Source organism: Aulonocara stuartgranti (assembly GCF_965226115.1).
Source record: "Aulonocara stuartgranti genome assembly, chromosome: 8".
Classification (NCBI taxonomy): domain Eukaryota; kingdom Metazoa; phylum Chordata; class Actinopteri; order Cichliformes; family Cichlidae; genus Aulonocara; species Aulonocara stuartgranti.
The window spans coordinates 16,392,671-16,419,386 of record NC_138959.1 but is presented as its reverse complement, the minus strand read 5'-3'; the positions used below and the strand labels follow the sequence as shown (position 1 = coordinate 16,419,386).

Here is a 26,716-nt window from a genome sequence, read left to right as displayed (position 1 = left end):
GCCGGACCAGTGTTGTTATTTTGGTTTTTCCTCTTGTATCCATCCCCAATATTTGAATCCGTAACAGGTTAAAAAACATTTATTTGCTGAATTTATAAAAAATGCCAATGATGACAGTTTGACAGGGATAGAACAAAATATTTCCTTATTCCTCCAGAGCCCGGACCTCGACATTATTGAAGCAGTGTGGGATCATCTTGACAGAGAACAGAAGTCAGCCAACATCCAAAGAAGAGCTTTTAATGTTCTTTGTGAGGGACCAAGCAGCCAAAGCAAAGAGGACACAGGCAAAAAAGTATCTTCAAAAAGGGTTTTCTTTATTTTAACCCTCAAAAAGTCCAAAATTAACAAAATTCAAAAACATACTTAGCAGGCCCATAAAAGAGGTCAACTAAATATAACTCTACAAAAAGGAATTTACAGACGCTTACCCAAAACAAAGTGAGACACAACTTAACTCACAAACTGACCTAATTACAAAGACACATGAGGGTAGCTTTTATAATGATTTGGCCAAACCATTTACACACAATAGGAGGGGAAACAAAAACACACACTAAGGCTGTGTCCCAATTCAGGGTCTGCACGCTTGAAGTTCGCATTTTAAGTGTGATTACGTCACCGCCACGCGACGACGGCTGTCCCAATCCGAAGTGTACTTCAAATGCATACTCCAAATGCGCCGTCAATTTCTCCAAATATCAAGCGTGGTCCGGTGCACACTTCGTGGTCCCATATATCCCACAATTCATAGCGCGGCGGTGGGTGTGGATAATTTTGCCGCAAAATACGGCAGAAGTAGAGTGAACTGTCAAAAGTAAGTACTGAATATGACGTCACTTATTTATGTGCGAATGTTTAATAACGAAGATCATTAAAACATTACTGTTGGCCACATGTCGGCAAAGTTGTGTGACATTAGTGATGTCTGTACTTAACTTGGTTGTAAAGCCTTGACATATATATATATATATATATATATATATATATATATATATATATATATATATATATATATGCATCAAAATAATCTGACAATACTATAATATTGGCCATATTATATTTACATTACCACAGTGAGATGATTTTAGTCTCATGAACAACATTAGCTAATTGTTATTTACTAACTAATCTTGAAATAACTGTTCGGTACAGAAATGAAGCCCAACAATCATGTTTTACAGTCCTGTGGTCTCAGCCTCAGATACTCAACTAATCAAAGTGATGTCATGACAATAATGAATGACCAACAAAACATTTTTTCTCCTTCATTTCTGTAACGTTTCTCGCAGTTAGTATCATGGTTGCTAGGCAACCTGAACAGCGCGACGAAGGCTAGACCGTCCCATTTCACAAGCCTCTCACTTCCGCACTCGTACTTATAGTACGCACCGTACGTAGTACGCGTAGTAAATTTCTCAACTTTCCCAGACAGTTTTTATAAAAACATTCTTGAACTCCACTGAGACAGCTCAACCTGTTTATAGTGAAAATATTGTTTCTATCGCTGGCAGGATATTAACTCTGAAAATCCTGGAATGTAAAGTCTAAACACTTTCATCTGGCTGAATAGATAACCTATGAAGTCCATATAAATCTCCAGCAGCGTGTCTAGACAAAAACATTTTTCTTCTTGTAAATGAGACCCCTGCCATGCACTCTTTTACTGGAATTAGGTCAACATTTTGTTTACTTTGAAGGATCAAAGTCCAAATGTGCTTTTGTAAAGATTGGCCACTAATTTTCTGATTGTGATTAAAAATTGGTTGTTTTTTAAAATTGTGATTAAAAAGTGTGAATCAATGAACACAACTCTGTTAAAAGACCAAGAAACGCAAGCGGTCAGAGTGTTTTACACAGAGTTACACATTTAACTGTGAAGTTTAAATCCATTTCATTTGTACTCTCCACATGTAAGTCCACCTCTCTGTGGGTTGCAGGATTTTTCGCGACCCTCCCTTTTTCCTTCCTCAGATTACAGAGGAAGCAGTCAAGACAGTATTGTGAGGAAAAGTGGAATTCATACGTAACTAGGAACGTTACATAAGGGCACTTTAGTGTAGGTCTGCTGGTGCAAGTTCCTGTGATCGCAGACTGATAAGAACCTGGGTACAAGCACTCAGGGAGCCAGCTTACAAAGATAGAAAGAGGGGCAAAAAGAAACACGTTTTAAAGTGACTGAGGCACTCAGACTTCAGCTGGGAGTTCATTGTTTCTGAGAGGCCGCTGAGAGACTCCTGCTCCCGCATTCAGATCTGGGAGGCGACTTACGCTGCAGACCACGAGAAATCAAGAGGAAACAAGGCAGCGCTGCTGTTGGCCGGGATCATGCAAGGAGGAGATAATGACAGTTTAAAAAGGAAGTAAACACGCTGACTGTGGGACTGACAATCAGGAAGAACAGGACCATTAGAAGCTGGGATTTATGTGGCTCATTGGCAAATCAGCAGTGAGTGGTTGACACAGACAGCTGAAGGCAGGACCTCGGGAGTTTGTTGAAGTTTTTTTTTTCTCTTCAATTTAAAAGAGGCAGATTTTAGCTCTCTGTTCTTGATTTCCTTGAGGCAGCTTTTGGCAGTGTAAAAAATGTCAGAGGAGAAAGAAATGACTTATAGCGAGGCTATTCATAAGGCCAGCTCCTCCATCACACGCTTCCCTCTCATCCCAGTCAGAGGAGTGCCTCTCATGAACTACATCGCCAACAACTGGGACAACATCTGGGCTTTTTGTCCCGATCCATCGGACCTCCTCATCGCCACCTACCCCAAAGCAGGTACTCAGAAACAGTGTTAGACACAAAGTACTGATCTCAAGCAGCTTTATTTGCGTTCTTACATTTCTAACACTTTACACTTCCACTCACGGGTATGGAGAAAAATACTGTGCTTTTTCCTTATCTGTTGCAAATTCAGATGTTACATGAAAATATGCAGGACTGCACTGCCAAAACAGCATAGAAAATGAAGCACACTTTCCCTTTTCTCTTTAATGCAGCACTTTAACTTGTGAGGAAATATTTTTCCATTGTGGTGTTAATGCTTTCTTCTTCTTCCATTACTTGATTGTTAAGTAGTTTTTCCACTAAGTCTACCAAAACATTGTGTGTGTGTAACTGCTTAAACAAGCAGGCAATAAAGGAAAACACCAGTAACTCTAGACTAATCCTGTAATTACGCCTTCATGAAGTGTGAGAGTTATAATTTAAGCAAACAAACAACAAAGACAGGCTACTTTTCCTGCCCTTCAGTCTCTGGACTAATTTGTTAGACTGTGGAATCTGCTGTAATGTGGCACTACTAAGTAGCTGGTGTCAAAAAAGACGTTTGTTGGACTGTTGTTAATGTTTTTACTCAATGTGGTGAGATTTAGCAGTGCACCGTTTGATGTCTCTGTCTCATAGGGACTACATGGACCCAGGAAATTGTTGACCTGCTCCTTCACAATGGAGATGCTGAGGCCTGCAAACGAGCCCCCACACCTGTCCGCAGTCCATTCCTAGAGATCTTCTCCCCACCTCCCATCCCTTCAGGTGTGTGTTTTATCTATGTTTTTATTCTCTACTGTGACTCAGCAGGTTTAACATGTAGTTGTAGCATGTCAGAACTCACAAAAACAAGTCAAGGAGGAATGTTTCTGTAACGGATCGTTTTTTTCCCATCCCAATCAGAGTCAATGAGTTCTCAACCCATAAGCATATCCCTCCAAAGAAAAGACTTGAACTGGAGTTCTGTAGGCGATCAACAAAAGTTACTGTAGTTGGGTCATTTCAGTGAATGCAGCTGTGCTTTTCCAACACAGATTAGCCATATTTGTGTTTGACTAAACTTTAATACCAGCCAGTTGAATTTTTACAATGAAGCCAACTTTCAAGCATGTCACGGTGAACTAACAGGCAGGTTTATAACAATAAGTCACAGACAGCTAAAAAAGTAGCTGTAGTGTTTTGCTGCAGGGTTTTGGCACAACAGTCAGTGTTACTACTGTCTAAGGAAATCTTAAATGTACTGGGGTGCTAGACTTACCACTATATCCAAACCATTAGATACAAGAAAGAAAATAATGAACTTTACCCTCCCACCCTTTCTCTCCCCTGGACTGTTGACTCAACAAAACATGCCTATGTTTCATCAGTCTCTAATCACTTCAGGTGTTCTTACCTTGATTATCCAGACTACTGTGTTTGTTATTTTTGTCAGGTACATTTTTATATTGTATTTATTCATTTTCAGTCATCTGGGAAAAAGTAAAAACAGGACTTAAATATACTTCTTCTAATTCAGGTTGGTTATTCAAAGAACAGATACCTGGAAGGCTCCATGTTAATGCAAACGGTTGTATAACAAAACACTGAGCTAAATGACATTACATCAAAATAGCTGGATGATATCATTCTCTTGTAGTAGGCTACTACAAATGATCTTGCAAATACCTCAGAATAAGGTGAAATCCTATTAGTTCACAATATGCTGAGTCATTCGGTCATTTTAGTAGAAATCACGACAACAGTTGCTCTGGTTTGGTGCTAAGTAAAATTGAATTGAATTAAATTAATACTGCTGTCACATTTTTTGGGAAATTTGCCTTAAGTTAAATGGCCGTGTCAACTTTTTCTCCTGTTTAATGTTATTTTAACCATGTTAAAAAAAAAGTAAATTCAACAATGCTAATAAGCAGTTTCCATTGGTTGGAATATATGAGAAATCATGGAATACACATGTTAAGTTTTTCCTGTGTCCAATTCCCTGGATTTATGTCTCAGGTCTTGATCTTCTGGAAAAAATGGATCCCCCGAGAGTTATCAAGACGCATCTTCCTTTTCAGCTGGTGCCTCCTGGATTCTGGGAAAACAAATGCAAGGTGAGACTTCTTGTCCATTAGACTTCAGTGAGAGTAGAAATTCCTCATTTTATTGCTTCTTACTAGACAGAAAACTCATGCAGCTTGAAGGTAAAAGGTTCATGATACGGCACATAAATGAGGTGGGAGGTTACGAATGCCATGCTAGACACAATCTCATCAAATAACATGTTCTCTGTACTGTGAATATCTTTTTGTGTTCCTCCTGATCATGTGGGAAGGTGATCTACGTGGCACGTAATGCCAAAGACAACCTGGTGAGCTACTACTACTTTGATCTTATGAATCAGACCCAGCCTGAGCCAGGGCCCTTTGGTGGCTACATCCACAAGTTTATGCAAGGAGAGCGTAAGTATATTTCCCTCTGTGTCCTCATACCTATTCTAAGCCATCAATAGCCCTATATGTTTACCCACCAAAGCAGCGTCTTTGGTTGCCTGGAGGCTTTTGTGAACAAAATATGTGATGGTGGATGGAAACTATGACAACTTGTGTAACTGCCTTTTATGCTTGAGTGGTCATGATAAGATTAGTTGCACCCTGAGTGGCTGTAGCGCGCATATCTTGGGAGGATCTGGATGAAAATGTAACCTTTTTTTAAAAATATATAAATAAATGGAATATTTCTTCATCATGACAGCCATAAAAAAGCTGCTTCTTTACTGCTATTTCTTTTGTGCTTTTTTTCCCACCATATGTGCCTTGTTAGGAACATAGTTTGCTTTGTAAGTAAGTATGAAACCAATCACACAACTTTATTAAATTTCAATGCATTCATTCCAGAATGGGGAAAAAAATGATTTCCTTAGAAAAAGACTTAAATGGTTGCTGTAGGGTCATTAAATGATAACTTTTTGAAATGTCTTTATATTAACAATTGGATATATGTTAACTACCTATAAATGAAGTCACTGGGTTGGGTAATGCAAAGTGAATTATTACCTGACTCCTCTCAGCTTGTTGAGAGGAGAGTGTTTAGTTGTGATAGAAATCAAAATCTTGGTGACATATAACCAGTTTGGCTGCTTTGCTGCTGATTTGACTGGAACATATTAAAGCATCTGTGCCAGTTTGGTGAAGATTAGGGAACAAAAAGGTGGCCTTTCATAAAACACAATATGGTGGAAATGTACATAATAGGTTTCGTTGGGCTTGATTTATTTAACAAATTTAATGGTCCGTCAGTTAATCAGATTCAAAGATAGATCCTTTGTTTGCAGGAAATTACATTGCCATTTACATGCCATAAACACTGACATAAACAATATTAATTCCTAATAAAGTTAATAATTTATGAATAAATAAAACACCCAGTAACTAACATGAAAATATGCAAACATTTTGGAAAACTCATATTATTAGTACTGTGCATTAAATGGGCTTACAGCAGCTGATATGAAGGACCTCCCGAGGAGCTCAGACTGCACTTTGGTTCAGTCAGTCTTTGACTGATTTGCTACTTTTGATAACCTCCAGGGATTGGAGTGGGTGTGCAGGTTCATCAGGTAAAATCAGATCTAAAATCTGGCAAAGTTCAAACATTACATGCATAAACTCATATTCCACCTTGGCTCACTGGTTGCGCTCGACTGCTCAAGGCACAAACATGAAACTTGTTCATAAGAATCAGAGGCTTGTCAGTTTGCCAGGAACTGAAAACATGTACCGTTCATGCAAATGTGTACTGATGTGTAAACTTTTGACCCAACCCTTATTTCTTTATGCTTTGCTTTCAAGGAGCCCTTTAAGTGGTCTTGAGCAATAGTTCTTCAGGTTTTCTGAAGGTCAGAGAACCAAACAAAAGGAAGCCAACATCTTTAAATGTCCTTCAAAAAGCAAGAGAAGTATCTTTGAAAACTACTGAAAGAAATTAAGCTGCCTGTATTGTAGAATAAAGGTGGTCATACCAAATATTGATATTAAAGCTAGTCAGAATGACACATCTGTCAATAAGTCACTGTACGTACTTTTAATTTTCCTAGTATAAAATAAAGAAATGATGAATTATGTAATCATAATTCATCACTTTGCAATAATTCATCAGCTCTGCAGTTACACAGCTGTAAAGTCATTAAAGGTGGTCAAGTTTATCAGTCTCTTATCAGCCGACAGTTACTAAAATACCTACTGTCATAAATGTTGATGTTAAGCTGTTAATGAGGCTTTACGATAGCCGTAAATATAAACATACACTCAGCATAAACCTGGACTGGAGTAGGAGAAATGTTTTCATCAAAGCTGCTTGAATGAATGGCCTTTGCTCTGCTTCTACAGTGTCATGGGGCTCCTGGTATGATCATGTGAAAGGTTACTGGCTGGAGCGAGAAAAGAGGAATATTCTGTACCTCTTCTACGAGGACATGAAAGAGGTGAGGAGAACACGTGGATTATAACCAACGCATGTTGCGCAACCTTCTTCAAAGCAAACGTAATAAACGCAGCGCATTCCTTTGATTTCATATGTAAAGCTGAGATTGAATGATTAGGAAGCCTTGTTATAGATGCAGATTTAGACCAGCTTCATGTATAAAGGAAAAAAAAGAAAAGTAATGCCAACTGTCTGACATACAGCTGAAAAGAAAGAGCAGATTTTTTTGTAAACAATGTGACTACCGGCAAATCTCCTATTTCTGAAGATTTAAAAACAAATGTACCATACTCTTAAAAGACATTCAATATAAATTAAAAAAATACTTTGAGATATTGTTCAAAGAACTGTATATATGTATTAGTTGCACGACAGAGAAAGTTGGACTGCACAGTCGTGTGGAAAACACCCAGTGATTCAGTTGCTTGTAGAAGCACCTTTAGCATCAATAACCTGAAGTGAAGGTTTTCTGTATGACCTTATCGGTCTCTCACATCGTTATGGAAGACTTTTGGACCCTTCTTACAGCGTTGCTTTAGTTCATTGATGTTTGCAGACCTTTATTTAAACCCAGGTTTCAGTTAGTTTGAGGTGTGGACTTTGATCGGGCCATTGCTTACCTTTATTCTTTTCTTTCCCAGCCCTTTTGTGGTAGATTTGCTGCTGTGCTTGTGGCCATTGTCCTTTTGCATGATCTAATTTCAGTGAAACTTTACCTATTGGACAGATGGCTTCACATTTAACTGTAGATTACTTAACAGTTGGTATGAGGTGTTTTCTGGTGGTGGTCAGAGGGCCCGGTGGCGCCAGTGTCCGGCAGTGTCCGGCAGCCTCGCCTCTGTCAGTGCGCCCCAGGGTGGCTGTGGCTACAATGTAGCTTGCCATCACCAGTGTGTGAATGTGTGCGTGAATGGGTGGATGACTGGATATGTAAAGCGCTTTGGGGTCCTTAGGGACTAGTAAGGCGCTATATAAATGCAGGCCATTTACCATTTTCTGTTGATATGCTGTATTTGCAAACCTTTTATAGAGGTGCTCACACTTCCTGAAGATCAGTTAATCAAGCGCATTTAATTAGCTTGCTTCTACCAACTGAAGCAGTAAAGGTGTACTTAGTTTTTCACAGGACTGCACAGAATCCCGTGATAAACATCCTTTTTCACATGACCAGTCAATTCATAAATATCAGCATACTTTATATTGTAAGCTAAATACCCTGAAGTGTTAGAGAGAGAAACCCAACAGGGCAATGATCTGCTGTGAGCAGTTGTCCACAGTGAGGAGGAAGAACTCCCATTTAACAGCTTCTCCCAATTTGATTTCCGTTATGTAATCTCTCCTCACCGGTTTGCAGTGTTTTGTTTATCACTTCTTATGATTTTACTTTTTCCGTTACCTTCAGGTATTTGCTGTTTTCAGTCGTAATGTGGTGACACCCCCTCTTGTTTTATCTGTTTGAACATCTGTAATGAATTTTAAAAATTAATAATCTCCGCACATACTCTGTCACATTTATTTTCCCAGAATCCTCGGCGTGAAGTGGAGCGCATCATGAAGTACCTGGACTTGTCGGTCTCCGATGAGGTCGTCAGCCAAATCGTGGAGCTCACCTCCTTTAAAAACATGAAGGAGAACCCGATGGCCAACTACTCCTGCATTCCATCTCCGGTGTTTGACCAGTCCATCTCTCCTTTCATGAGAAAAGGTGCACTATTAAATTAAAGATATGCAGGAAAGTCAATCTCAGTCGCCAGTGAGTGCCTTACGTAGGGCAGTTAAAATGTCATGAACACCTATATTTGTCTCAGACACACAAATATCTTCATGTAATAATGTCACAAGGTTAAATCAACTTGTGAACAGTCTGAGCTCCTCAAAGGCAGCAATTACTGCTCTGCTACCTGTCCTTCAGTGCAGGGGCACCCCCTAGAGGTCCCTGGATTTTGAGCTCTCGCTTCTATTTTATTTATACATTACAACAACTTAACACTCAAATGAATAAGTCTGTTGGCAGATATTAACTAGAGTCGATTTAAAGTTTTGGAGGATTTTTAGTTCAAACAAGGCATCGTTAGCCTGGGCTTCTGCAACAATTATATGGTCAGTTTTTCCCCCTCACTTTTAACAAACCAGTCATTAAGTATTTAATCAGCACAATATAATTACATCTATAAACAAAGATACAGTTTTGGGAGTTTTACCTCTGTACACATCACAGTGGATCTTAACTCAAACAGTCAAGATGTAACTGAAATGCAGACGTCCAGGTTTTTAAAAAAGTATGGGGCTAAACATTACAGCTAGTCATACAGATAACCTCACATTTTCACAGGCTTAAAATGAGTTTAACAAACGTACATGATTTTAAATAAAAGGATTGTTTGATAAGTTCTGAAATTTCATGGCCTCAAGAAACTGCTTGTCAATCAATCATCTAATGACTACATATAAAAATGGCTGAAAAACATCCGGAGCAGTTCAAGCTGGAATTCTGCACTTTGCAGTTTTTGATTTAAAATCCACAGTGATACAAAATGTGAACAGTGTTTACACGCATGTTGTATGTTACATGTTATAATTTAATAAATGTATTAGCGGTAAATGAGACACTGTGTGGGCATTACATATGACTGTTTTGGAAAACATTTTTTAAGCACCAGTCAGTTATTCATTTGTGCAAAAAAACAAAAAAAACAAAAACATTGATAGAGGCTTTAGCATAAATTTTCCAACTTAACAAAATTGTCTTCCTTTTCATATGCAGGTGAAGTGGGTGACTGGAAAAACCATTTCACAGCTGAGCAATCAAAGCTGTTTGATGAAGACTATGAAAAGCAGATGAAGGACGTCGACATACCGTTCAGGACCCTCATCTAATGGATCCGGGGGTTTCTGGAATTCGCTGTGCAAACCAAAGACTGATGACTGTCGCTGAGCCACGCTTAAACAGCAGAAGCGAAAAACAAAAAAAACCCGTCATGGGCTAAAAAAACCAAAATAGTTGCTATAAAATTAAAATGGTTTGACTCACATTTAATATGTATGGATGTTGAACACTGTAATCACTCATCCTCGTGGCATTTCCAGAGGAGGTCATCTAAATGTACTCCCAATAAAAACATGCTCCACAATAAATTCACAAGTTTTTAATCATCACTTTATTGCAGCTTATCAAGTAAACAATATATAAGACCAAAAGTGTTGTGACTGAGTAGACATGCCCATTTTATGTCACGAGACCTCCAACTGAGTCCGCTGACCGCATGGTCATAGAGAGCGCTGGCGGCTGAAAGCAAGTGGTTTTTCTGCCCATATGAAGTCATTTTAAACAACCCTACACCACACTGTACAGAGCCCAGCTAAAGCAGGGAGGCTGCACAAGACACGAGCAACGAAGACTAGAATCAAAGTAATGAGCTGGAAAGTCAGTCATATGAAAATGGACGCAAAAACACAACAGCTGAGAATATCCAAGGTTAACAAAAAAAAATAATCACCTTTAATACATACTTTACTTCTTAGAATAAAATCATAAATATTACTGCTTTATCTGGTTAATCAGGATACTTCCCCTCATTTTAATTCAATCTCCTTCCTTATACAGAGACTATTTTTATTGCAGATTTTAAACAAATTTTATTGTTTGTTTTTTTTCCATAAGGTTTTCTTTTTTCAGTCTTTTTCTTCTTTATGGCTCCCCTCTCTGGCTGTGATCTTTCTCTCTCCTCCGCTTCTTTCTCTTCAGCCCTGAAGATCCTCTTCTTCTACATCTCTATTTAACTTCTGTACCTGCTGCAGAGACCAGAGACACGTGATTTGGTAAACAAAGGAAAACTACGTGATTTCTCGTGTGATAAGAAGAATGACACTTTGATAGCGTCTCTCAAACTTAAAGTGACAGGGCTTCACAAAATTCAGTTTGTGTACAGCTCAATATGGCATGCAGAGGATCAAAGGACGTCACAAGCATAAAAACATATTAAAACTACAAAATACAAGCAATGCATCAGAAATACATACATATAAACAGACACCTGCGCGCGCGCACACACACACACAGACACACAAATACACAGTGCTTAAAAATTTATAAGACCACCAAGGTAAGGGTGGTCAGCTGCCCTAAATTAACAGTTTTGTTAGTTTACTAAAATATTTTTTAATATTTCTGGTCTGGTTAATCAGCCTTTATACACAAGCCCTTTAATCAAAATGATATTTTTGATGCTAAAAAAGAAATATTGTCATTCGTGTATTTATAAATTTACTGTTTTACAAAATAATAAAGCACATTATTACTTCAAATGCCAGTTACTTACTGAGGACTTTACTTACTTTTTTGCCAGTACAGTTATTTTTTTACATTGCTGAACAGAAAATTAGCTTCAGTGTTTAATAATAATGGATTGGATTTATATAACGCTTTTCAAGGCACCCAAAGCGCTTTACAATGCCACTATTCATTCACTCTCACATTCACACACTGGTGGAGGCAGCTACGGTTGTAGCCACAGCTGCCCTGGGACAGGCTGACAGAAGCCTGTCCCTAACTTAATATCAATGGTACTCTTAGTACCATTGATATTAAGTTAGACTCTTTTTCTCCAATTGATCTTTCTGAGTTAACTTCAATAATTACTTCCTCCAAACCATCAACGTGTCTTTTAGACCCCATTCCTACAAAACTGCTCAAAGAAGTCCTGCCATTAATTAATTCTTCGATCTTAAATATGATCAACCTATCTCTAATAATCGGCTATGTACCACAGGCCTTCAAGCTGGCTGTAGTTAAACCTTTACTCAAAAAGCCATCTCTAGACCCAGCAGTCTTAGCTAATTATAGGCCAATCTCCAACCTTCCTTTCATATCAAAAATCCTTGAAAGAGTAGTTGTCAAACAGCTAACAGATCATCTGCAGAGGAATGGTTTATTTGAAGAGTTTCAGTCAGGTTTCAGAGCTCAGCACAGCACAGAAACAGCTTTAGTGAAGGTTACAAATGATCTTCTTATGGCCTCTGACAGTGGACTCATCTCTGTGCTTGTCCTGCTAGACCTCAGTGCAGCGTTCGATACTGTTGATCATAATATCCTATTAGAGCGATTAGAACATGCTGTAGGTATTACAGGTACTGCACTGCAGTGGTTTGTATCATATCTATCTAATAGACTCCAATTCGTGCATGTAAATGGAGAGTCCTCTTCACACACTGAGGTTAATTATGGAGTTCCACAGGGTTCAGTGCTAGGACCAATTCTGTTTACATTATACATGCTTCCCTTAGGCAGCATCATTAGAAGACATAGCATACATTTTCACTGCTATGCAGATGACACCCAGCTCTATCTGTCCATGAAGCCAGATAACACACACCAATTAGTTAAACTGCAGGAATGTCTTAAACACATAAAGACCTGGATGGCCGCTAACTTTCTGCTTCTTAATTCAGATAAAACTGAGGTTATTGTACTCGGCCCTGAAAATCTTAGAAATATGGTATCTAATCAGATTCTTACTCTGGATGGCATTACCTTGGCCTCCAGTAACGCGGTGAGGAACCTTGGAGTCATTTTTGACCAGGACATGTCCTTCAACGCACATATTAAACAAATATGTAAGACTGCTTTCTTCCATTTGCGCAACATCTCTAAAATTAGAAATATCCTGTCTCAGAGTGACGCTGAAAAACTAGTTCATGCATTTATTACTTCCAGGCTGGACTACTGTAATTCATTATTATCAGGATGTCCAAAAAACTCACTGAAAAGCCTTCAGCTAATCCAAAATGCTGCAGCAAGAGTCCTGACAGGGACTAGAAAGAGAGAGCATATTTCTCCTGTTTTGGCTTCCCTTCATTGGCTTCCTGTTAAATCCAGAATTGAATTCAAAATCCTGCTCCTCACATACAAGGTCTTAAATAATCAGGCCCCATCTTATCTTAATGACCTTGTAGTACCATATCACCCTATTAGAGCGCTCCGCTCTCGCTCTGCAGGCCTACTTGTTGTTCCTAGAGTATTTAAAAGTAGAATGGGAGGGAGAGCCTTCAGTTTTCAGGCCCCTCTTCTGTGGAACCAGCTTCCAGTTTGGATTCGGGAGACAGACACTATCTCTACTTTTAAGATTAGGCTTAAAACTTTCCTTTTTTCTAAAGCATATAGTTAGGGCTGGACCAGGTGACCCTGAATCCTCCCTTTGTTATGCTGCAATAGATGTAGGCTGCCGGGGGATTCCCATGATGCATTGAGTTTTTCCTTTCCAGTCACCTTTCTCACTCACTATGTATTAATAGACCTCTCTGCATTGAATCATATCTGTTATTAACCTCTGTCTCTCTTCCACAGCATGTCTTTATCCTGTCTTCCTTCTCTCACCCCAACCGGTCGCAGCAGATGGCCGCCCCTCCCTGAGCCTGGTTCTGCCGGAGGTTTCTTCCTGTTAAAAGGGAGTTTTTCCTTCCCACTGTCGCCAAAGTGCTTGCTCATAGGGGGTCATATGATTGTTGGGTTTTTCTCTGTATCTATGAAGCGCCTTGAGGCGACTTTTGTTGTGATTTGGCGCTATATAAATAAAATTGAATTGAATTGAATTGAAGCGAGGCTGCCATATCGCGCCATCGGCCCCTCTGGCCAACACCGGTAGGGTAAAGTGTCTTGCCCAAGGACACAACAACCAGGACAGAGAGCCCAGGGATCGAACTGGCGATCTTCCGGTTACAGAAGCGCTTCCCAATCCCCTGAACCACAGTTACCCTCACTTAGCTTTTGACTTCTCAGTCAGGTCTGGTGTGTTGGCTCAAATTAGAACATGAACTTGGTTAAACCCCCCAAAGAAATGTAAAAACTTTACAGATTTGTAAAATAGTTGTGTTTTCTTAAATTTCTTAAGCACTTTATCCGTAAGCAATACATAAAATTAAATTCTGCACAAAATCCTGTTGAATATAAACAGAAATATGAAAACAAACAAACTTTGACACGACAGAAGTAGGAGGCCAACATGATACTGACAAAGACAAAATGCACATGCTCTTTATTTACCAGACCACTAAATGTGGCTGAGCTCACTCGTAGGCTGTATAGCGATCTATTATTTAGTGGAAACATTAGCTAAATGTCTCATTAAAAAGGTGTATTTTAAGAACTGCTTGACATTATTGTTAGACTTCATATTTGAAGGTAGGTTCCAGAGTTTGAGGGTTTAAACATAAAAAAAGCTACATCCCCGATTTGTCTTCATAAGGAGAACAAAGAACAGTTTCACAGTATGACTTTCTTTCAGAAATATAAGCTAGTTTAAGAAGTTTAAGACAATTTAAGCCTTTATTTACAAGGGAGAGCATTTTAAATGTGGGGCTTACTTTATGAAAAAGTCACTGTTATTATTTATAAGCTTCATATAAACATGTAATAAATTATTTTGGAGTTTATTGCAGCTCTAGAGGAAAAAACTACACATAATGCTAACAGTAAAAGAGATTAAGAGTAAAATCTGTTGACAAAGGGAACAATTAATACTCACACAGACCTTTTATCTGCTTACAGCTATATCATAAAGTGCTAAGAAAAAACATTTGTTTAATGTTTATATAATGATTATAAAAGGTAACCTTGGTGAGATACAAAGTGATCTACTCACCTGCTCACGGTGATCTCACGAAGAAAAAAACAAAAACCAATAAACAGAAACCTCAGATCAACACACTCGAGGGTCTCCCCATACAGAAGTCATGATACCCAATGTTTTTCAATTTGATTTTCAATGAATGAGTAGTGAGGAGACCCCGGAGGTCACAGTGAGTCTGATAACAGCTTGAACACATTGAAATAGCAACAAATACACAAAAGGACAAACAGTCTCTACACAGCGCTACACACTGCAGTGTGAGCCTTGGAATACCTTGGTTTAGTTACAGGTTAATGGTGATGGGTTGGCTGAATTTAAGCTGGAAATGGACAAAAACAAACGGGTTACGTGAGTTAATGATGAATGGAGAGAAGTGAAAACAGGCAGATTAAAAACACAGAATCAAACCTGATTGAATTAAAATGAAATTAGATAAAGGCTAGGTTAATTTTAATAAGTTAAAATATTAATAAATACTCTGAAAAGATGATGGTAGTAATGCATGAATGATTAAGTAAAACTATTATCTGTTATCTTAGGAACTGGGACAGATCTCTGTTTATTTTTGTTCTTGTGGATTTATAAAAGTGCTGCTTACCTTCAACATAGTTGCGGGCGAAGAACTTCAGCACCTCATCAATGGCAATGACGGGGAAGGAAAGTTTCAGGACCATCAGCCACTGCTCCACTGACAGATGGGTCAACTTGAAGATCATCTTGAGAGGAAAAGAATGGAAGTCAGATGAAGCTGAACCCCACGGAGGAAATCCACATAAACTAGAGCTTCTAAAACAAAAAAGATTTTCAAACTGAACTTCTGACTCACAGGGAGAGGGTCAACATAGATGATCATGAAGTGCAGGGACATGGACAGGGTCATGGCAGAGAGCAGCCAGAAGTTGCTCCATGGGGGCATGCGCACCAGAGACTGATTCTCAGACAAGCTTGAAGAGGAAGAAGAAGAAGAGACGTGAGAGCAGAATATATCTGTTGCATGAAGAAACCTTTTTTTTTTACAAGCTACATCCTCCTCTATCACATTCAAAGAAGTACCTGTTAAGAGCATTGCACATCTCAATGGTGACCAGTACAGACAGGGCCATGGTCATGGGAGGAGCAGCCTCAAAGATTTCACATTCCAGGCCTTCAAAGTCCTCGTTCTCATCGTGGCACTGCATGAAGTGTGACTGCACGGATAGGAAGTAAAATCAGTAAATTTCTACATCTGTGTTTAGTGGAAAGCAACAGGAAACAGAGAAAAACACTCACCAGCTGATAGTAGGTGACCCCGGGGCCAGTGGGGTCATAGATGAACCACCAGGCAGCGCCAGCAACAGTGGCAGCACCGACATATCCTGTTAGTGTAGGTGGATCGTGTCAGTGTAGACAACTGTTGTACCTACTTTCAATCAAAATCCATCCAAACTCACACAGTTCCACTTACCACCAATAGCCATGTATCTGAAGAACAGCCAGCCAGAGATCAGAGGCTCCTTGGGGGAGCGTGGTGGTTTGCCCATGATGTCCAGATCAGGTGGGTTGAAGCCCAGAGCAGTGGCGGGCAGACCATCAGTCACCAAGTTGACCCAGAGCAGCTGGACGGGGATCAGAGCTTCGGGCAGACCCAGAGCAGCGGTAAGGAAGATACTGAGGGAGGGTAATGGGCTGAAGTTAAGCCAGAGACAAAAAGAAAGATGTGTAGCTGTACAGAGTGTGTGTCAAACAGGTCACTCACCAGACGACCTCACCAACGTTGGAGGAGATGAGGTAGCGGATGAACTGCTTCATGTTGTTGTAGATAGCTCTGCCCTCCTCAACAGCAGCCACAATGGAAGAGAAGTTGTCGTCAGCCAGGACCATCTCAGAGGCAGACTTGGCAACGGCAGTGCCAGAGCCCATGGCGATGCCGATCTCGGCCTTCTTCAGGGCAGGGGCATCGTTCACACCATCACCAGTCTGCGGTTGGAGGAGATGAAGTATGCATTAGACAAACCAAACCACCAGACAACACTTTAACACAACCTCTGTGTCGGTAACAGGTTTAGTTTGCATCCTGCACTGCTGGGCTCTTACCATGGCAGTGATGTCATCATAACCCTGGAGGAACTCAACGATCTTGGACTTGTGGGACGGCTCCACACGGGCAAAGCAGCAAGCCCTGCGCACAGCCTCGGACTGCTCGTGGAGAGGCAGATCATCAAACTCACGTCCGGTGTAGGCCCTGCCGGAGACATCCTCGTCCTCGCCGAAGATGCCAATGCGACGGCAGATAGCGATAGCAGTTCCCTTGTTGTCACCTGACACATGGAGAAGGAGAAAATGAGTGGAAACCTTGTAAAAAGGACAGTTTCCGGAGAATAAAAACAACTTTGTATGATTGTGTATTAGCAGAACAGAAAGATCCGATTTTCTGATGATAAGAATGGTATAATAAAAAAGCTCTCCATGACACTAACCAGTGATCATAATGACACGGATTCCAGCATCTCTGCACAGCTCAATTGAGCCAGTGACCTCCTTACGAGGGGGATCCAGCATACCCACACAGCCAACGAAGGTCAGGTCCATCTTAGGGGAGAAGGAAACAAATCAATCCAAGTTTTTACATGTTGTCATGGCTGTATCTCCAGGTTTCAGTTCAGTCAGGATGTCTAACCTCATAATCGGCAAACTTGGTGGAGTCCTCAAGGTTCATCTCCTCCAGCTTCAGTGGGGTGTCACGAGTGGCCAGGGCCAGGCAACGCAGGGTGTCACGGCCAGTACCCCAGTCCCTGATGACAGCCAGAATCTTCTCCTTGATGGCGTTGGTCAGAGGCACACGGGTGGTGCCGACACGCACATAGGCGCACCTGTCAATCACACCCTCAGGAGCACCCTAGGCATGAAGCAGGAAGATTGTAAAGGCGGCACAGAGACAAACAATTTCGGCCTGTTCTTTAATATTTATTCCATCTGCTACAATTTTTTTTTTAAAGGAAAAATGCAAATACCAACAGAATTAATTTTTTAGGAACTTCTACACCAAAAAGCTGAAGATGTCAGCTTTAAGCTACTACATTTCAACTAAATCATTTTAACAGTGCAACTTGTAGTAGAACAAAAATGACTTATGAAAGATATGAGTGACTTTAAATCCAGAATTTTATTACGTTTATCATCTTTAGTTGTATGTTGCGTGTTGACAGGCCAGCTTAGCTTTGTTGTAAAAACAGACATCACAAGCAGGGAGTGAATCTACTAACAAACCCGGGGACACTGAATGCTCATAAGATAATTAGATGATTGCTATGTTGCATACAATAAAATCAGAAACTAAAGGTTTGAGACCATAACGTCATGAGAAAAGCGATTAATGGTGATGGATGATGTGCTTTCTCATAGACCTTTACACAGCTGGATCAGATGAGTCACCCCCTGCTGGCCATTAGAAAGATTGCAGTTTTCAGAACCCTAGTCCATCTTTTATCCCAAACACTATGACAACAGGTAAGAGTGAACTGACCTTAACAAACATCTTGGGACCACCATCACCTTTACCAGGAGTGCAGTAAACAGACATGGACTTCCTGTCACGGGAGAACTCCAGAGTGAAGTTCTTCTTCATGAGCTGCTTGATCACCTATTGATCGATATATATGTTTTTACTATAAAGCAATAAAAACTCTCAAGCGTAACTTCAGCTCACTACAATGGTTTTCATCAGCAAACGTAAATCGCCTTCATTGCTCCACAAATGAAACGAGCTGACTTACTGAGCAGCATGCGTTGGCTCTCTCAATTCTGGACAGGTTCTTCACGTTTGAGTTGAACACGTTCATCTTCTCAACCAGGCAGCACAGGGCGGTCTCAGTAGCCTCACCGACCTTCTCATAGATCTTCTTGGACTACAGAAAACAAGAAATGAAGGAGAGAATTTCTTTCTCTGCAGGTAGTAAAGTCGAATTGTGGCAAATAAAAAGTGTGGCTTTCCGATTTTACCTCGTTGTAGTCCAGAGAGGAGTCGTTGCACAGGGCGCAGATGGTAGCCAGCTCAACAAGACCGTCGTGTGAGCTGCAGTTGACCTTGGCACCACCCTGGGTACTGATAGGAGGAAATTGCAAACAAATTAGAGTTGGATTGTCTGAATTTGATTGGCTACACCGAACAACGATACATGGCAATAAAAGCCAACTTACACCTCGCCCTCTGGGGTATACTTGGAGCCAGAGATATCAAAGGCATCGAGGTCAACGTGGTCCCCATCAACAGTCTTGACAATAAACATCTGCAGGGGAGGAAACAAAGACAGTTTTTGCACATGAAGGAGAGTTCATGAAAGCTGTCTAAAGTACACTTTTCTTCATTGGTTAAAAACCCACCTTGGTCACACACATCTGGTTGGTGGTGAGGGTGCCAGTTTTGTCGGAGCAAATGACGGAGGTGCAGCCCAGGGTCTCCACAGAGGGCAGGCTTCTGACAATGGCATTCTTCTTGGCCATACGGCGAGTACCAAGGGCCAGACAGGTGGTAATGACAGCGGGCAGACCTGAGGGACATTAGTGAAAAACTGAGTGTGACAAACAAGCAGCGGAGTGGAAACATGTTGTTCTTTCACTGTGTTTCCTGTCCTCACCCTCAGGGATGGCAGCGACAGCCAGAGCAACAGCGATCTTGAAGTAGTAGACAGCACCACGGATCCATGAGCCTCCGTGGACGGGGTCATTGAAGTGGCCGATGTTGATGGCCCAGACAGCAACGCAGATCAGGGAGATGACCTTGGACAGCTGCTCGCCAAACTCGTCCAGCTTGGCCTGCAGAGGAGTCTTCTCCTGCTCGGTGGCAGCCATCTGGTCACGGATCTTGCCAATCTCAGTGGAGACTCCAGTGGCGACAGCCACACCAACGGCCTTGCCGGCAGCAATGTTGGTACCCTACAGAGAAAAAAAACGGGGAAGAGAAACCTGGTAAGGCTAAGGAAATGAAAGGACAGGTGAGAGAAATAATTATCATAGTAACAGGATATACTGACAGAGAAAAGCATGTTCTTCTTGTCCTGGTTGACAGCTCTGAGGTCAGGAACAGGGTCAGTGTGCTTGATCACACTGACAGACTCGCCTGAGAGTGAAATCAGAGAATTAACTCAAAACTGCCAACGGAGAAAGGACAGAAAAGGATGTAGTGGCTGATTTTCTTAAAAGCTTACCAGTAAGGATGGACTGGTCAACACGCAGGGTGGTGGACTTAATAGAAACAATCCTGATGTCAGCGGGGACTTTGTCACCAACTGTGCAAAGAAGAGAAGTTATCATTAACATTTAGTGAACTGTTAGAGAACACATAAATAACTTTCTTACTGACATTAGAAAGAAGTTAAAAACAACCATGGGGACTGTGTGTGAAAAACGTTTCCTACTTAATTATGTTGGCACCTCCATAACATCCAAATGACTGCAATAGTGCCAAATAGTTCAATTCATGTCACTCATTTATTAAAACTGAATTCAATCAAAGTGAAATATAATACTACCACCGCTAATACTATGAATAGCTCCTAAAATAGGCACCAAATGCTCAGACAACTTGCTAAATTTCTATACTTAATCCACGGATTTCATAATAGTGCAGAGCTCTAAATGACACATGCTCTGACCAATCAGAGTGAAGCACACATGGTGAGGGGGGCAGGGCCACCAGCTAGAGTGGCAACAGGTGTGCACTGACAAATTAACAGGAGTGTCAACGGCAGCGAGGGAAGAGGCGGTGCGGCAGGTGCTCGTGGGGGTATTTATACTCATAATTTTGTTTTCCTACAGTCAGCATGTTTTCGCTGCGGTGTTACTCTGTCGTGCCTCATTCACGCCGCCTTAAAAAGACACAAGGCTCTGACATCAGCCTTCCTCGGGCACATCTATCCTAAACTTGTGTCTGCCTTTCACTCCCTGAATAGAAATGCAAGGAACTCAGTGAAAGCATCTTCACAGCTTCACTGTAATTAGACATCGAAGAGTATTTGATACAACAGGTTGTGAGTATTCCCCGGTTGAAAATATATACAGAGCCCCCCGACAGACCATTTAAAAAAATAATTAACACAGACTCCCCATGTGGAAGCTCGACATCTCTTACCAGACACTTCCACAATGTCTCCAGGGACGATTTCCCTGGCCTTGATCCTCTGCACACTCTTTCTGTCAGAGCGGTAAACTTTGCCCATCTCGGGCTCGTACTCCTTGAGAGCCTCGATGGCACTTTCAGCATTACGCTCCTGCGGCAAACACAGACACAAACTCTCATTAAGAGTTGAAAGAAGAAAACGGGATCTGCTTAAAAACTGCAGACAAATAAAAGTATAATCTTTGTATCAGAGGATACAGAGACACCACACGGATGTCCACATGCCTGTTCATCCTCGTTTGAATGTAAACTATACTAATTTTGTCCTTGGTCTGGCACTGGGCATGTCCTCTAAGAGGCTTTGAGTCATTACCCACAGCAATTACACCCGTTACTGATGTCACATGAGTAGGTCACATCTGTTATCTGATGTGGTCTGGTCCATATTAGGTTTCAGTAGAATTTTTATGGTGGGTTTTCTTTTTAGAGATTATTTTTTTTTAAATCAGTATGGAAAGTAGTGCAAGAAAATAAACTCATTTAGGGAAATGTAATCTGGGATGATCTTTGATTAGCGGGTTGCTAATGTCAGTTCTTTAGATGCGGAAAACAGAAGGGAAGGGAAGCAGCTGATTTCAACACTTGGCATGAACATGATGACAGCAATGTTCCCTCTCTGAGTGATGCCTGACAGCAGTGCCACACACTTATTGGCATGTATGAAGAAGAGCATGACTAAATGTCTGAAGTCCAAACAACGCCAGATATAACGTGTTAAATATTTTAAAAAGTCATACAGTAATAATATTATATAAATGTTTTCATACTTGCACATAAGATCGAGTGAGCGCTGATGTACATTTCAGATTTAAGAGCTTGAAAATGCGAATTGAGAAACCAACTCGGGCAGTAACTGGAACCTGTGTACTTTCGGTCATCAGTGTAATGGATACAGCTTATTGCTCAATGACCTGGGCCTCATTACTGACCTGCCACACGCCAACAACAGCGTTAGCGATGAGGATAAGAAGGATGACGAAGGGCTCCACGAAGGCAGTAACGGTCTCCTCACCTTCCTCGAACCAGGCCAGCACCTGTGGTGAGAGCATGGTTAGTGCGGTGGAGACAACAGTGACAATGGGCTATCCTGCTCCTGAGAACCAGCGGGCCGATATCTCTTAACAACAAAATGCTTTTCATTAATTTTTCTTGTAAGCTGAACAAGTATATAAGCTTGTACAAATGTGTTAGCGGTTGTAGAGATTGCCATGAAGGGGGGGTAGGTACTTATGGGACTTTTTATATTTGTATGAATTCAGTGTTTTTATCTATATCAGTTACATGATTAAAAAAAAACATGTAAACAATTTTAAAAAAAAGAAAGAAAAGCACAATAATTTTAAACATATACCTACACAGACATTTTTTAGACCTTTTCATCATTTACATTTAGTCATATTTTGGTCTTTTCTTTTCCTGTACTAACGCTTTTATTTTGATAATAGCTGTGTAAAAATGATTTCAGATTAATCTCAGTGTCCTAATAGCTCTTCACTCCTTCTGACTTAAAAGTGTCTTTCTAAGGAGGCCCTTCGTTCCTTCTTCAGGCCTGACCTTTCCCGAAGGATTCAGTTTCTCTCCTCAGCTTGGGGCTTTCTTAAAATAAACCCTTACCCCTCTGCCCCCCTATACTTCCTCGAGCCCCCCATCTCTCACTGGCTCCTCAATATTCGCCTTCTAAGGCCATCGTGACAGCTGCCCGAAAGGGTGAAACTGGCCATAGCAATTAATACACCTCCTAGTAGACTTCGCAATTGGTCTCCCTCTTCTCAAGTTGTCGTCCTCAAAAATACATAGAGGGGCGGAGGGGATGGGAAGCTGTCTTGACAAAGTGGCCATAAAGTAGTGCAAGTAACTGCAGCATGCTTGCTTTAGTGGACTGGTTTGTGTGATGGACTAAACTAAATGCAATCACCTTTTAAGTTGACTCTTAAGAATGTGTGAGGGGCCGGAGATTACATCTAAACATGTGAAATGATTAGCTGGATGTTATCTTAAACCTGAAGAGTGTATTCTTGTTAGTAGTGCTATTAAACTTGGAACCTGTCCACAAGTGTCAGTGCCTTGCTTCATTTGTTGCTGCTGCTATTATGTCTACTACAAATACTCCTCCTGTCACTTAAGCTTAAAATGTAAATGACAGGAATAGCTTGTTTACTTACAAAGGAGATGCAAGCGGCCAGAAGCAGGATCCTGACAAGCAAGTCCTCAAACTGCTCAATGACCAGCTCCCAGATGCTCTTACCTGCAGGACAAGGACACAATCAGTGGATAATAATCACCTCATTAAGCATGCATTAGAGTGTATTTGTGTGGTACAAGTTTGCACACTATGGTTTGGATTTGTGATTGACCAACAATCTTCAGTGGCAAGTGTGATGCAATTATCTTATGGTGATTAAATTACACAATCAAAATGCTGCCTGCTTGTTTTGACTGAAGACCTTTTGAGGATGAGCGTGACTTCAGTGAAGTCACGCCAGTCATTCTCTCTGGGTGATATCAGGTGTCTGGAAGCTCTTGTTCACATTTAAACATGCAGTAAATGTGTTGAAGGAACACTTACCCTCCTCAGCGGGCAGCTCTGGAGTTGCACACCAAAGTGAAGGAGGTGGAGACAGAAGGAGAGCGGGGCGAAAAGACAGTCAGTTAAAGTGTCTCACGATCGTTATTAAACATTATCAGCATAACACTATGATGGAATTATACAATAAATGCGCCCTCTAGTTTATAAAAACATCCACCTTTTCAAAATCCTCTGTGTGCTTCACACTTAATAACTTAAGCTCTACAACTCAGTGGCTTAATTAAAAACACATTGTGTTGCTTAATTATTTCAGGAGGACCCAGCCTACTTTGATTTCCAGTCAAAGCCTGCAAAACCTCTGTGAAAGCTCGACTGTTTTCACAAAAATTCAATTAATAAAAATGTAATGACTGCTTACTAAGTGTTGTAAAGCAACGTCACAGTGAGTGCAGGAACATGACTGCTAAAATAACTGTAATACATTATTAAGCAACTCTTGCCATGGAATTTGCCTTCCTTGTAGTTATTGATTAGCAATCATATTCCCGATCACTTAGTCGTAAGCCGTCTGAGGACCTCCCCATTTGATCCGGCCTAAAATCATCCACACCTCTTGCTATTGCCCACACCATATATCACCCAGGAAGCTTCCTGAGCCGTCACCTGTCTCTCTCGCTCTCCAGTCATCTTCTCTGGCTATCTTTAAATAGCTCTTCAAAGCTCTCAAAGTCTCTGCTTCTCAATGTCTCTGCATTTTTATCAGCTGCTGCGACTGCACTCTAAAAAAGCTTTAACCCAGCCCTGCTAACTACAAGCAAGGCAAGAAACTCCACTGGTGTTGACTAAGGAAGACTTCCAGAACTTATCTTAGCAAAAGCTGTGATGCTTTGTGGAATATTCTGAATGCAAACACTGAGATGTTTCATTGACAGTTACTACGTGGGGTTTTCTTCCTTCAGTAGGCTTCCCACCCATCCCCGATGCCCGAACTCTCACCATTGAAGCCATATTTGTCCAGGTTCTTCTTGAACTGGTCAGGAGTGAGACCAGTGTTCTCGTTCACCGAGAAGTAGGCCAGGCATTCTACCGAGGTCTTCGCGTGTGCGTTCTCCATCTTCTCTGGATAGACAAGGGATTGGCCGACTAACCGTGTCTAGCCCCGCTCTTTGACTTCTTTGTTGTTCTCTGCTGTTTTCACCCTTGTTCCACCACCCTCACCTAGACGTGTGGCACCCTCCAATTCAGGAGTGCTGGACTGACAGAAAGAGCGAATAAGTGCATGTATGTTCAGGGATTTATATGACTACAAGGCCGGTGATTGGTCAGGACCCAGTTATTACACGCCTCCAAATTCCAGCGTGTGTGCTCATGGTAAGGGGTGTGAGGGTGGAGCTCGGGGTGGAGCAACGGGGAGGTGAGATGGTGGACTTGGACAGAAACTCGGGAAAAGGCTTGGATCTGGAAAGGAGGCAGTGCAAGAGAGAGAGAGAGACGGTGCAGGGGCTTGCGGGGGAGTGGGGGTGAGGGTGGAGGCGATTTGTACCATGGATGAAAATGAGATCTGTTTTTGGAACATGCATGGTCAGTGGAATAAGACGAAGGGAGAAGGTGAGAGAGCGAGACAGCAGATCATCCAGAGGGGTGCAGGGGGGGGGGGGGGGGGTGCACATTGAGTGACGGCTCAACTGGTTTTTGCTGAGGAAGGTGGACGAGCCAGAGACACACAGGCTGAGACATTGAAGAAGGGAGATGGTAGACAAATAATTTAGTACAAAAATTAGCTTGCATTTCTACCAACAGAATAAAAGTCCGACAAGTTGGCGCATTTACGCTTCACAGTTCCACCGGGTGAGCTCCGTACACCAGAGCTGCATCATCTGCTGCCACCAACATGTGCACAAGCATGTGAAATAACACAGACACCAAGCCTGATGATCGACCTGGTTGAGTAAGACATGGGAACGATAGTGGAATGAAGAAAGTGAGCGTGTAGTAGAGGAATGGGCGCTGAATGCCAAGAGGACGGCCAGTGTGTCATACTATCCCGCCACAGAGGAGAAGCCCCGGCTGCAGATACAGGAGGATCGAGTTTTATTTTCTCTTTTTTTATGAGCAATGGTTGGCAGCAGGTTGATACGGCACAGCTTAAGTAGATGTGTGGCTGATGATCCCACCACAACTGTTATTCAGTGAGTCACAATGGCCTCTTGTGGTGGAAGCAGAGCATCAAGTTTATTACAGCTAATATGTTCCTTTTTCCCACCTCATGGTTGTGGGAGATCAGCTCATACATTTTTAAGCCATAAATCTGCAGGTTAAATGAGGATGTGTATATATTTCTTTCATTATTTGTTTGCCTGCCTCTGAAAACAGCACGTCACTACGTCTTTATATAATGAAAACCTTTTCCATAAATCTGAGTGTTACGATGCTGAGCACGGATCTATTGATTTACTGTTTGTTATAACAGCAGTAAAGACACTGCGGGGCGGTGTGGAGTCCTCTGTGGACAGGAATCTGTGCTGCTATTCATAATCAATAAAATGACAGGTGCTGGAGTGCGAGCAGCAGTAATCATTGCTCAACATGTTTAACAGCTACTGCAGAACTGCTTTAGAGTAAACAAAAATAACCAAAAGATTTTTGTTTTGTTTGATATTTTAAAAGATGTTCATGAGTTCTGCATATGATTTCTTTATCGCTATGCAAAGACACAAATTGACTCCTGTATTTGTGCGTGCATTTTGCTACCTCAGTTACAAAACACACAAAACATCCTCGCTGATTTACATTTAAATAAAACAGAATCCAATCATTTGCAAATCTTATAAACCCACATTTCATTCGCACTAAAACATAGAAAAGATTTCAAATGTTTAAACTGAGACGATGTATTATTTCATGAAAAATATTAGCTCAACACATCTCAAAAAAGTTGGGACACAGCCATGTTTAGCACTGCGTAGCGTCCCAGCCACTTTAACAACAGTCTGCAAACATCTGGGAGCTGAGGAGAGAAGTTGCTGGACTTTTGGGAGAGAAGTGTTGTCTCATTCTTGATGATAGTGTAACCAACCGCGGTACCCGTCCGTAAGCCGTTTGGTAGCGGGCTGTGAGAGTTGAGGCTAGGGTGTGAAATTTATGGTTTTCAGGGTTTTTATCGTTAACTCGGTTTTCTGGGTGTT

The 26,716-nt window shown here is 41.2% G+C and overlaps 2 protein-coding genes across 3 annotated transcripts; one reads left to right on the top strand and one right to left on the bottom strand.

Annotated features, from left to right (window-relative positions):
• Positions 1 to 1,965: 1,965 nt before the first annotated feature.
• On the top strand, positions 1,966 to 10,360 carry sult1st6 (sulfotransferase family 1, cytosolic sulfotransferase 6). Its single transcript, XM_082545047.1, has 7 exons — positions 1,966 to 2,773; positions 3,401 to 3,529; positions 4,760 to 4,857; positions 5,079 to 5,205; positions 7,132 to 7,226; positions 8,750 to 8,930; positions 9,990 to 10,360. Exons 1-7 carry the CDS (start codon positions 2,587 to 2,589, stop codon positions 10,100 to 10,102), a joined length of 930 nt encoding a protein of 309 aa, XP_082401173.1. The 5' UTR covers positions 1,966 to 2,586; the 3' UTR covers positions 10,103 to 10,360.
• Positions 10,361 to 24,813, bottom strand: atp2a1l (ATPase sarcoplasmic/endoplasmic reticulum Ca2+ transporting 1, like). Of its 2 annotated transcripts, XM_082545046.1 has the most exons (24): positions 24,528 to 24,813; positions 23,571 to 23,588; positions 23,167 to 23,249; positions 21,934 to 22,038; positions 20,957 to 21,095; positions 20,034 to 20,114; positions 19,860 to 19,945; positions 19,464 to 19,761; positions 19,210 to 19,376; positions 19,027 to 19,115; positions 18,829 to 18,931; positions 18,603 to 18,734; positions 18,353 to 18,469; positions 17,507 to 17,725; positions 17,307 to 17,418; positions 16,924 to 17,147; positions 16,586 to 16,806; positions 16,295 to 16,497; positions 16,120 to 16,205; positions 15,904 to 16,037; positions 15,677 to 15,794; positions 15,449 to 15,566; positions 15,124 to 15,169; positions 10,361 to 11,017 (listed from the first exon to the last, which is right to left on the bottom strand). In XM_082545046.1, the coding sequence occupies exons 1-23, from the start codon at positions 24,643 to 24,645 to the stop codon at positions 15,165 to 15,167; spliced, it is 2,976 nt and encodes a 991-aa protein (XP_082401172.1). In that variant the 5' UTR covers positions 24,646 to 24,813; the 3' UTR covers positions 10,361 to 11,017; positions 15,124 to 15,164. The 2 variants fall into 2 exon arrangements, with proteins under 2 accessions (XP_082401172.1, XP_082401171.1); XM_082545045.1 differs by lacking the exon at positions 15,124 to 15,169.
• Positions 24,814 to 26,716: the final 1,903 nt, after the last annotated feature.

Bases quoted from the DNA above. Each gene is read 5' to 3' on its own strand.
- sult1st6 (XM_082545047.1), top strand. From the start codon at position 2,587: ATGTCAGAGGAGAAAGAAATGACTTATAGCGAGGCTATTCATAAGGCC. The intron at 7,227-8,749 runs GTGAGGAGAACA...TTATTTTCCCAG, and splicing joins TCTACGAGGACATGAAAGAG to AATCCTCGGCGTGAAGTGGA. The intron at 8,931-9,989 runs GTGCACTATTAA...TTTCATATGCAG, and splicing joins CTCTCCTTTCATGAGAAAAG to GTGAAGTGGGTGACTGGAAA.
- atp2a1l (XM_082545045.1), bottom strand. From the start codon at position 24,645: ATGGAGAACGCACACGCGAAGACCTCGGTAGAATGCCTGGCCTACTTC. The intron at 17,148-17,306 runs GTTAGTGTCATG...TCCATGTGTCAG, and splicing joins CCGTGTCATTATGATCACTG to GTGACAACAAGGGAACTGCT. The intron at 16,038-16,119 runs GTGAGTGTTTTT...CTATCCGTGCAG, and splicing joins GGGTCACCTACTATCAGCTG to TCACACTTCATGCAGTGCCA.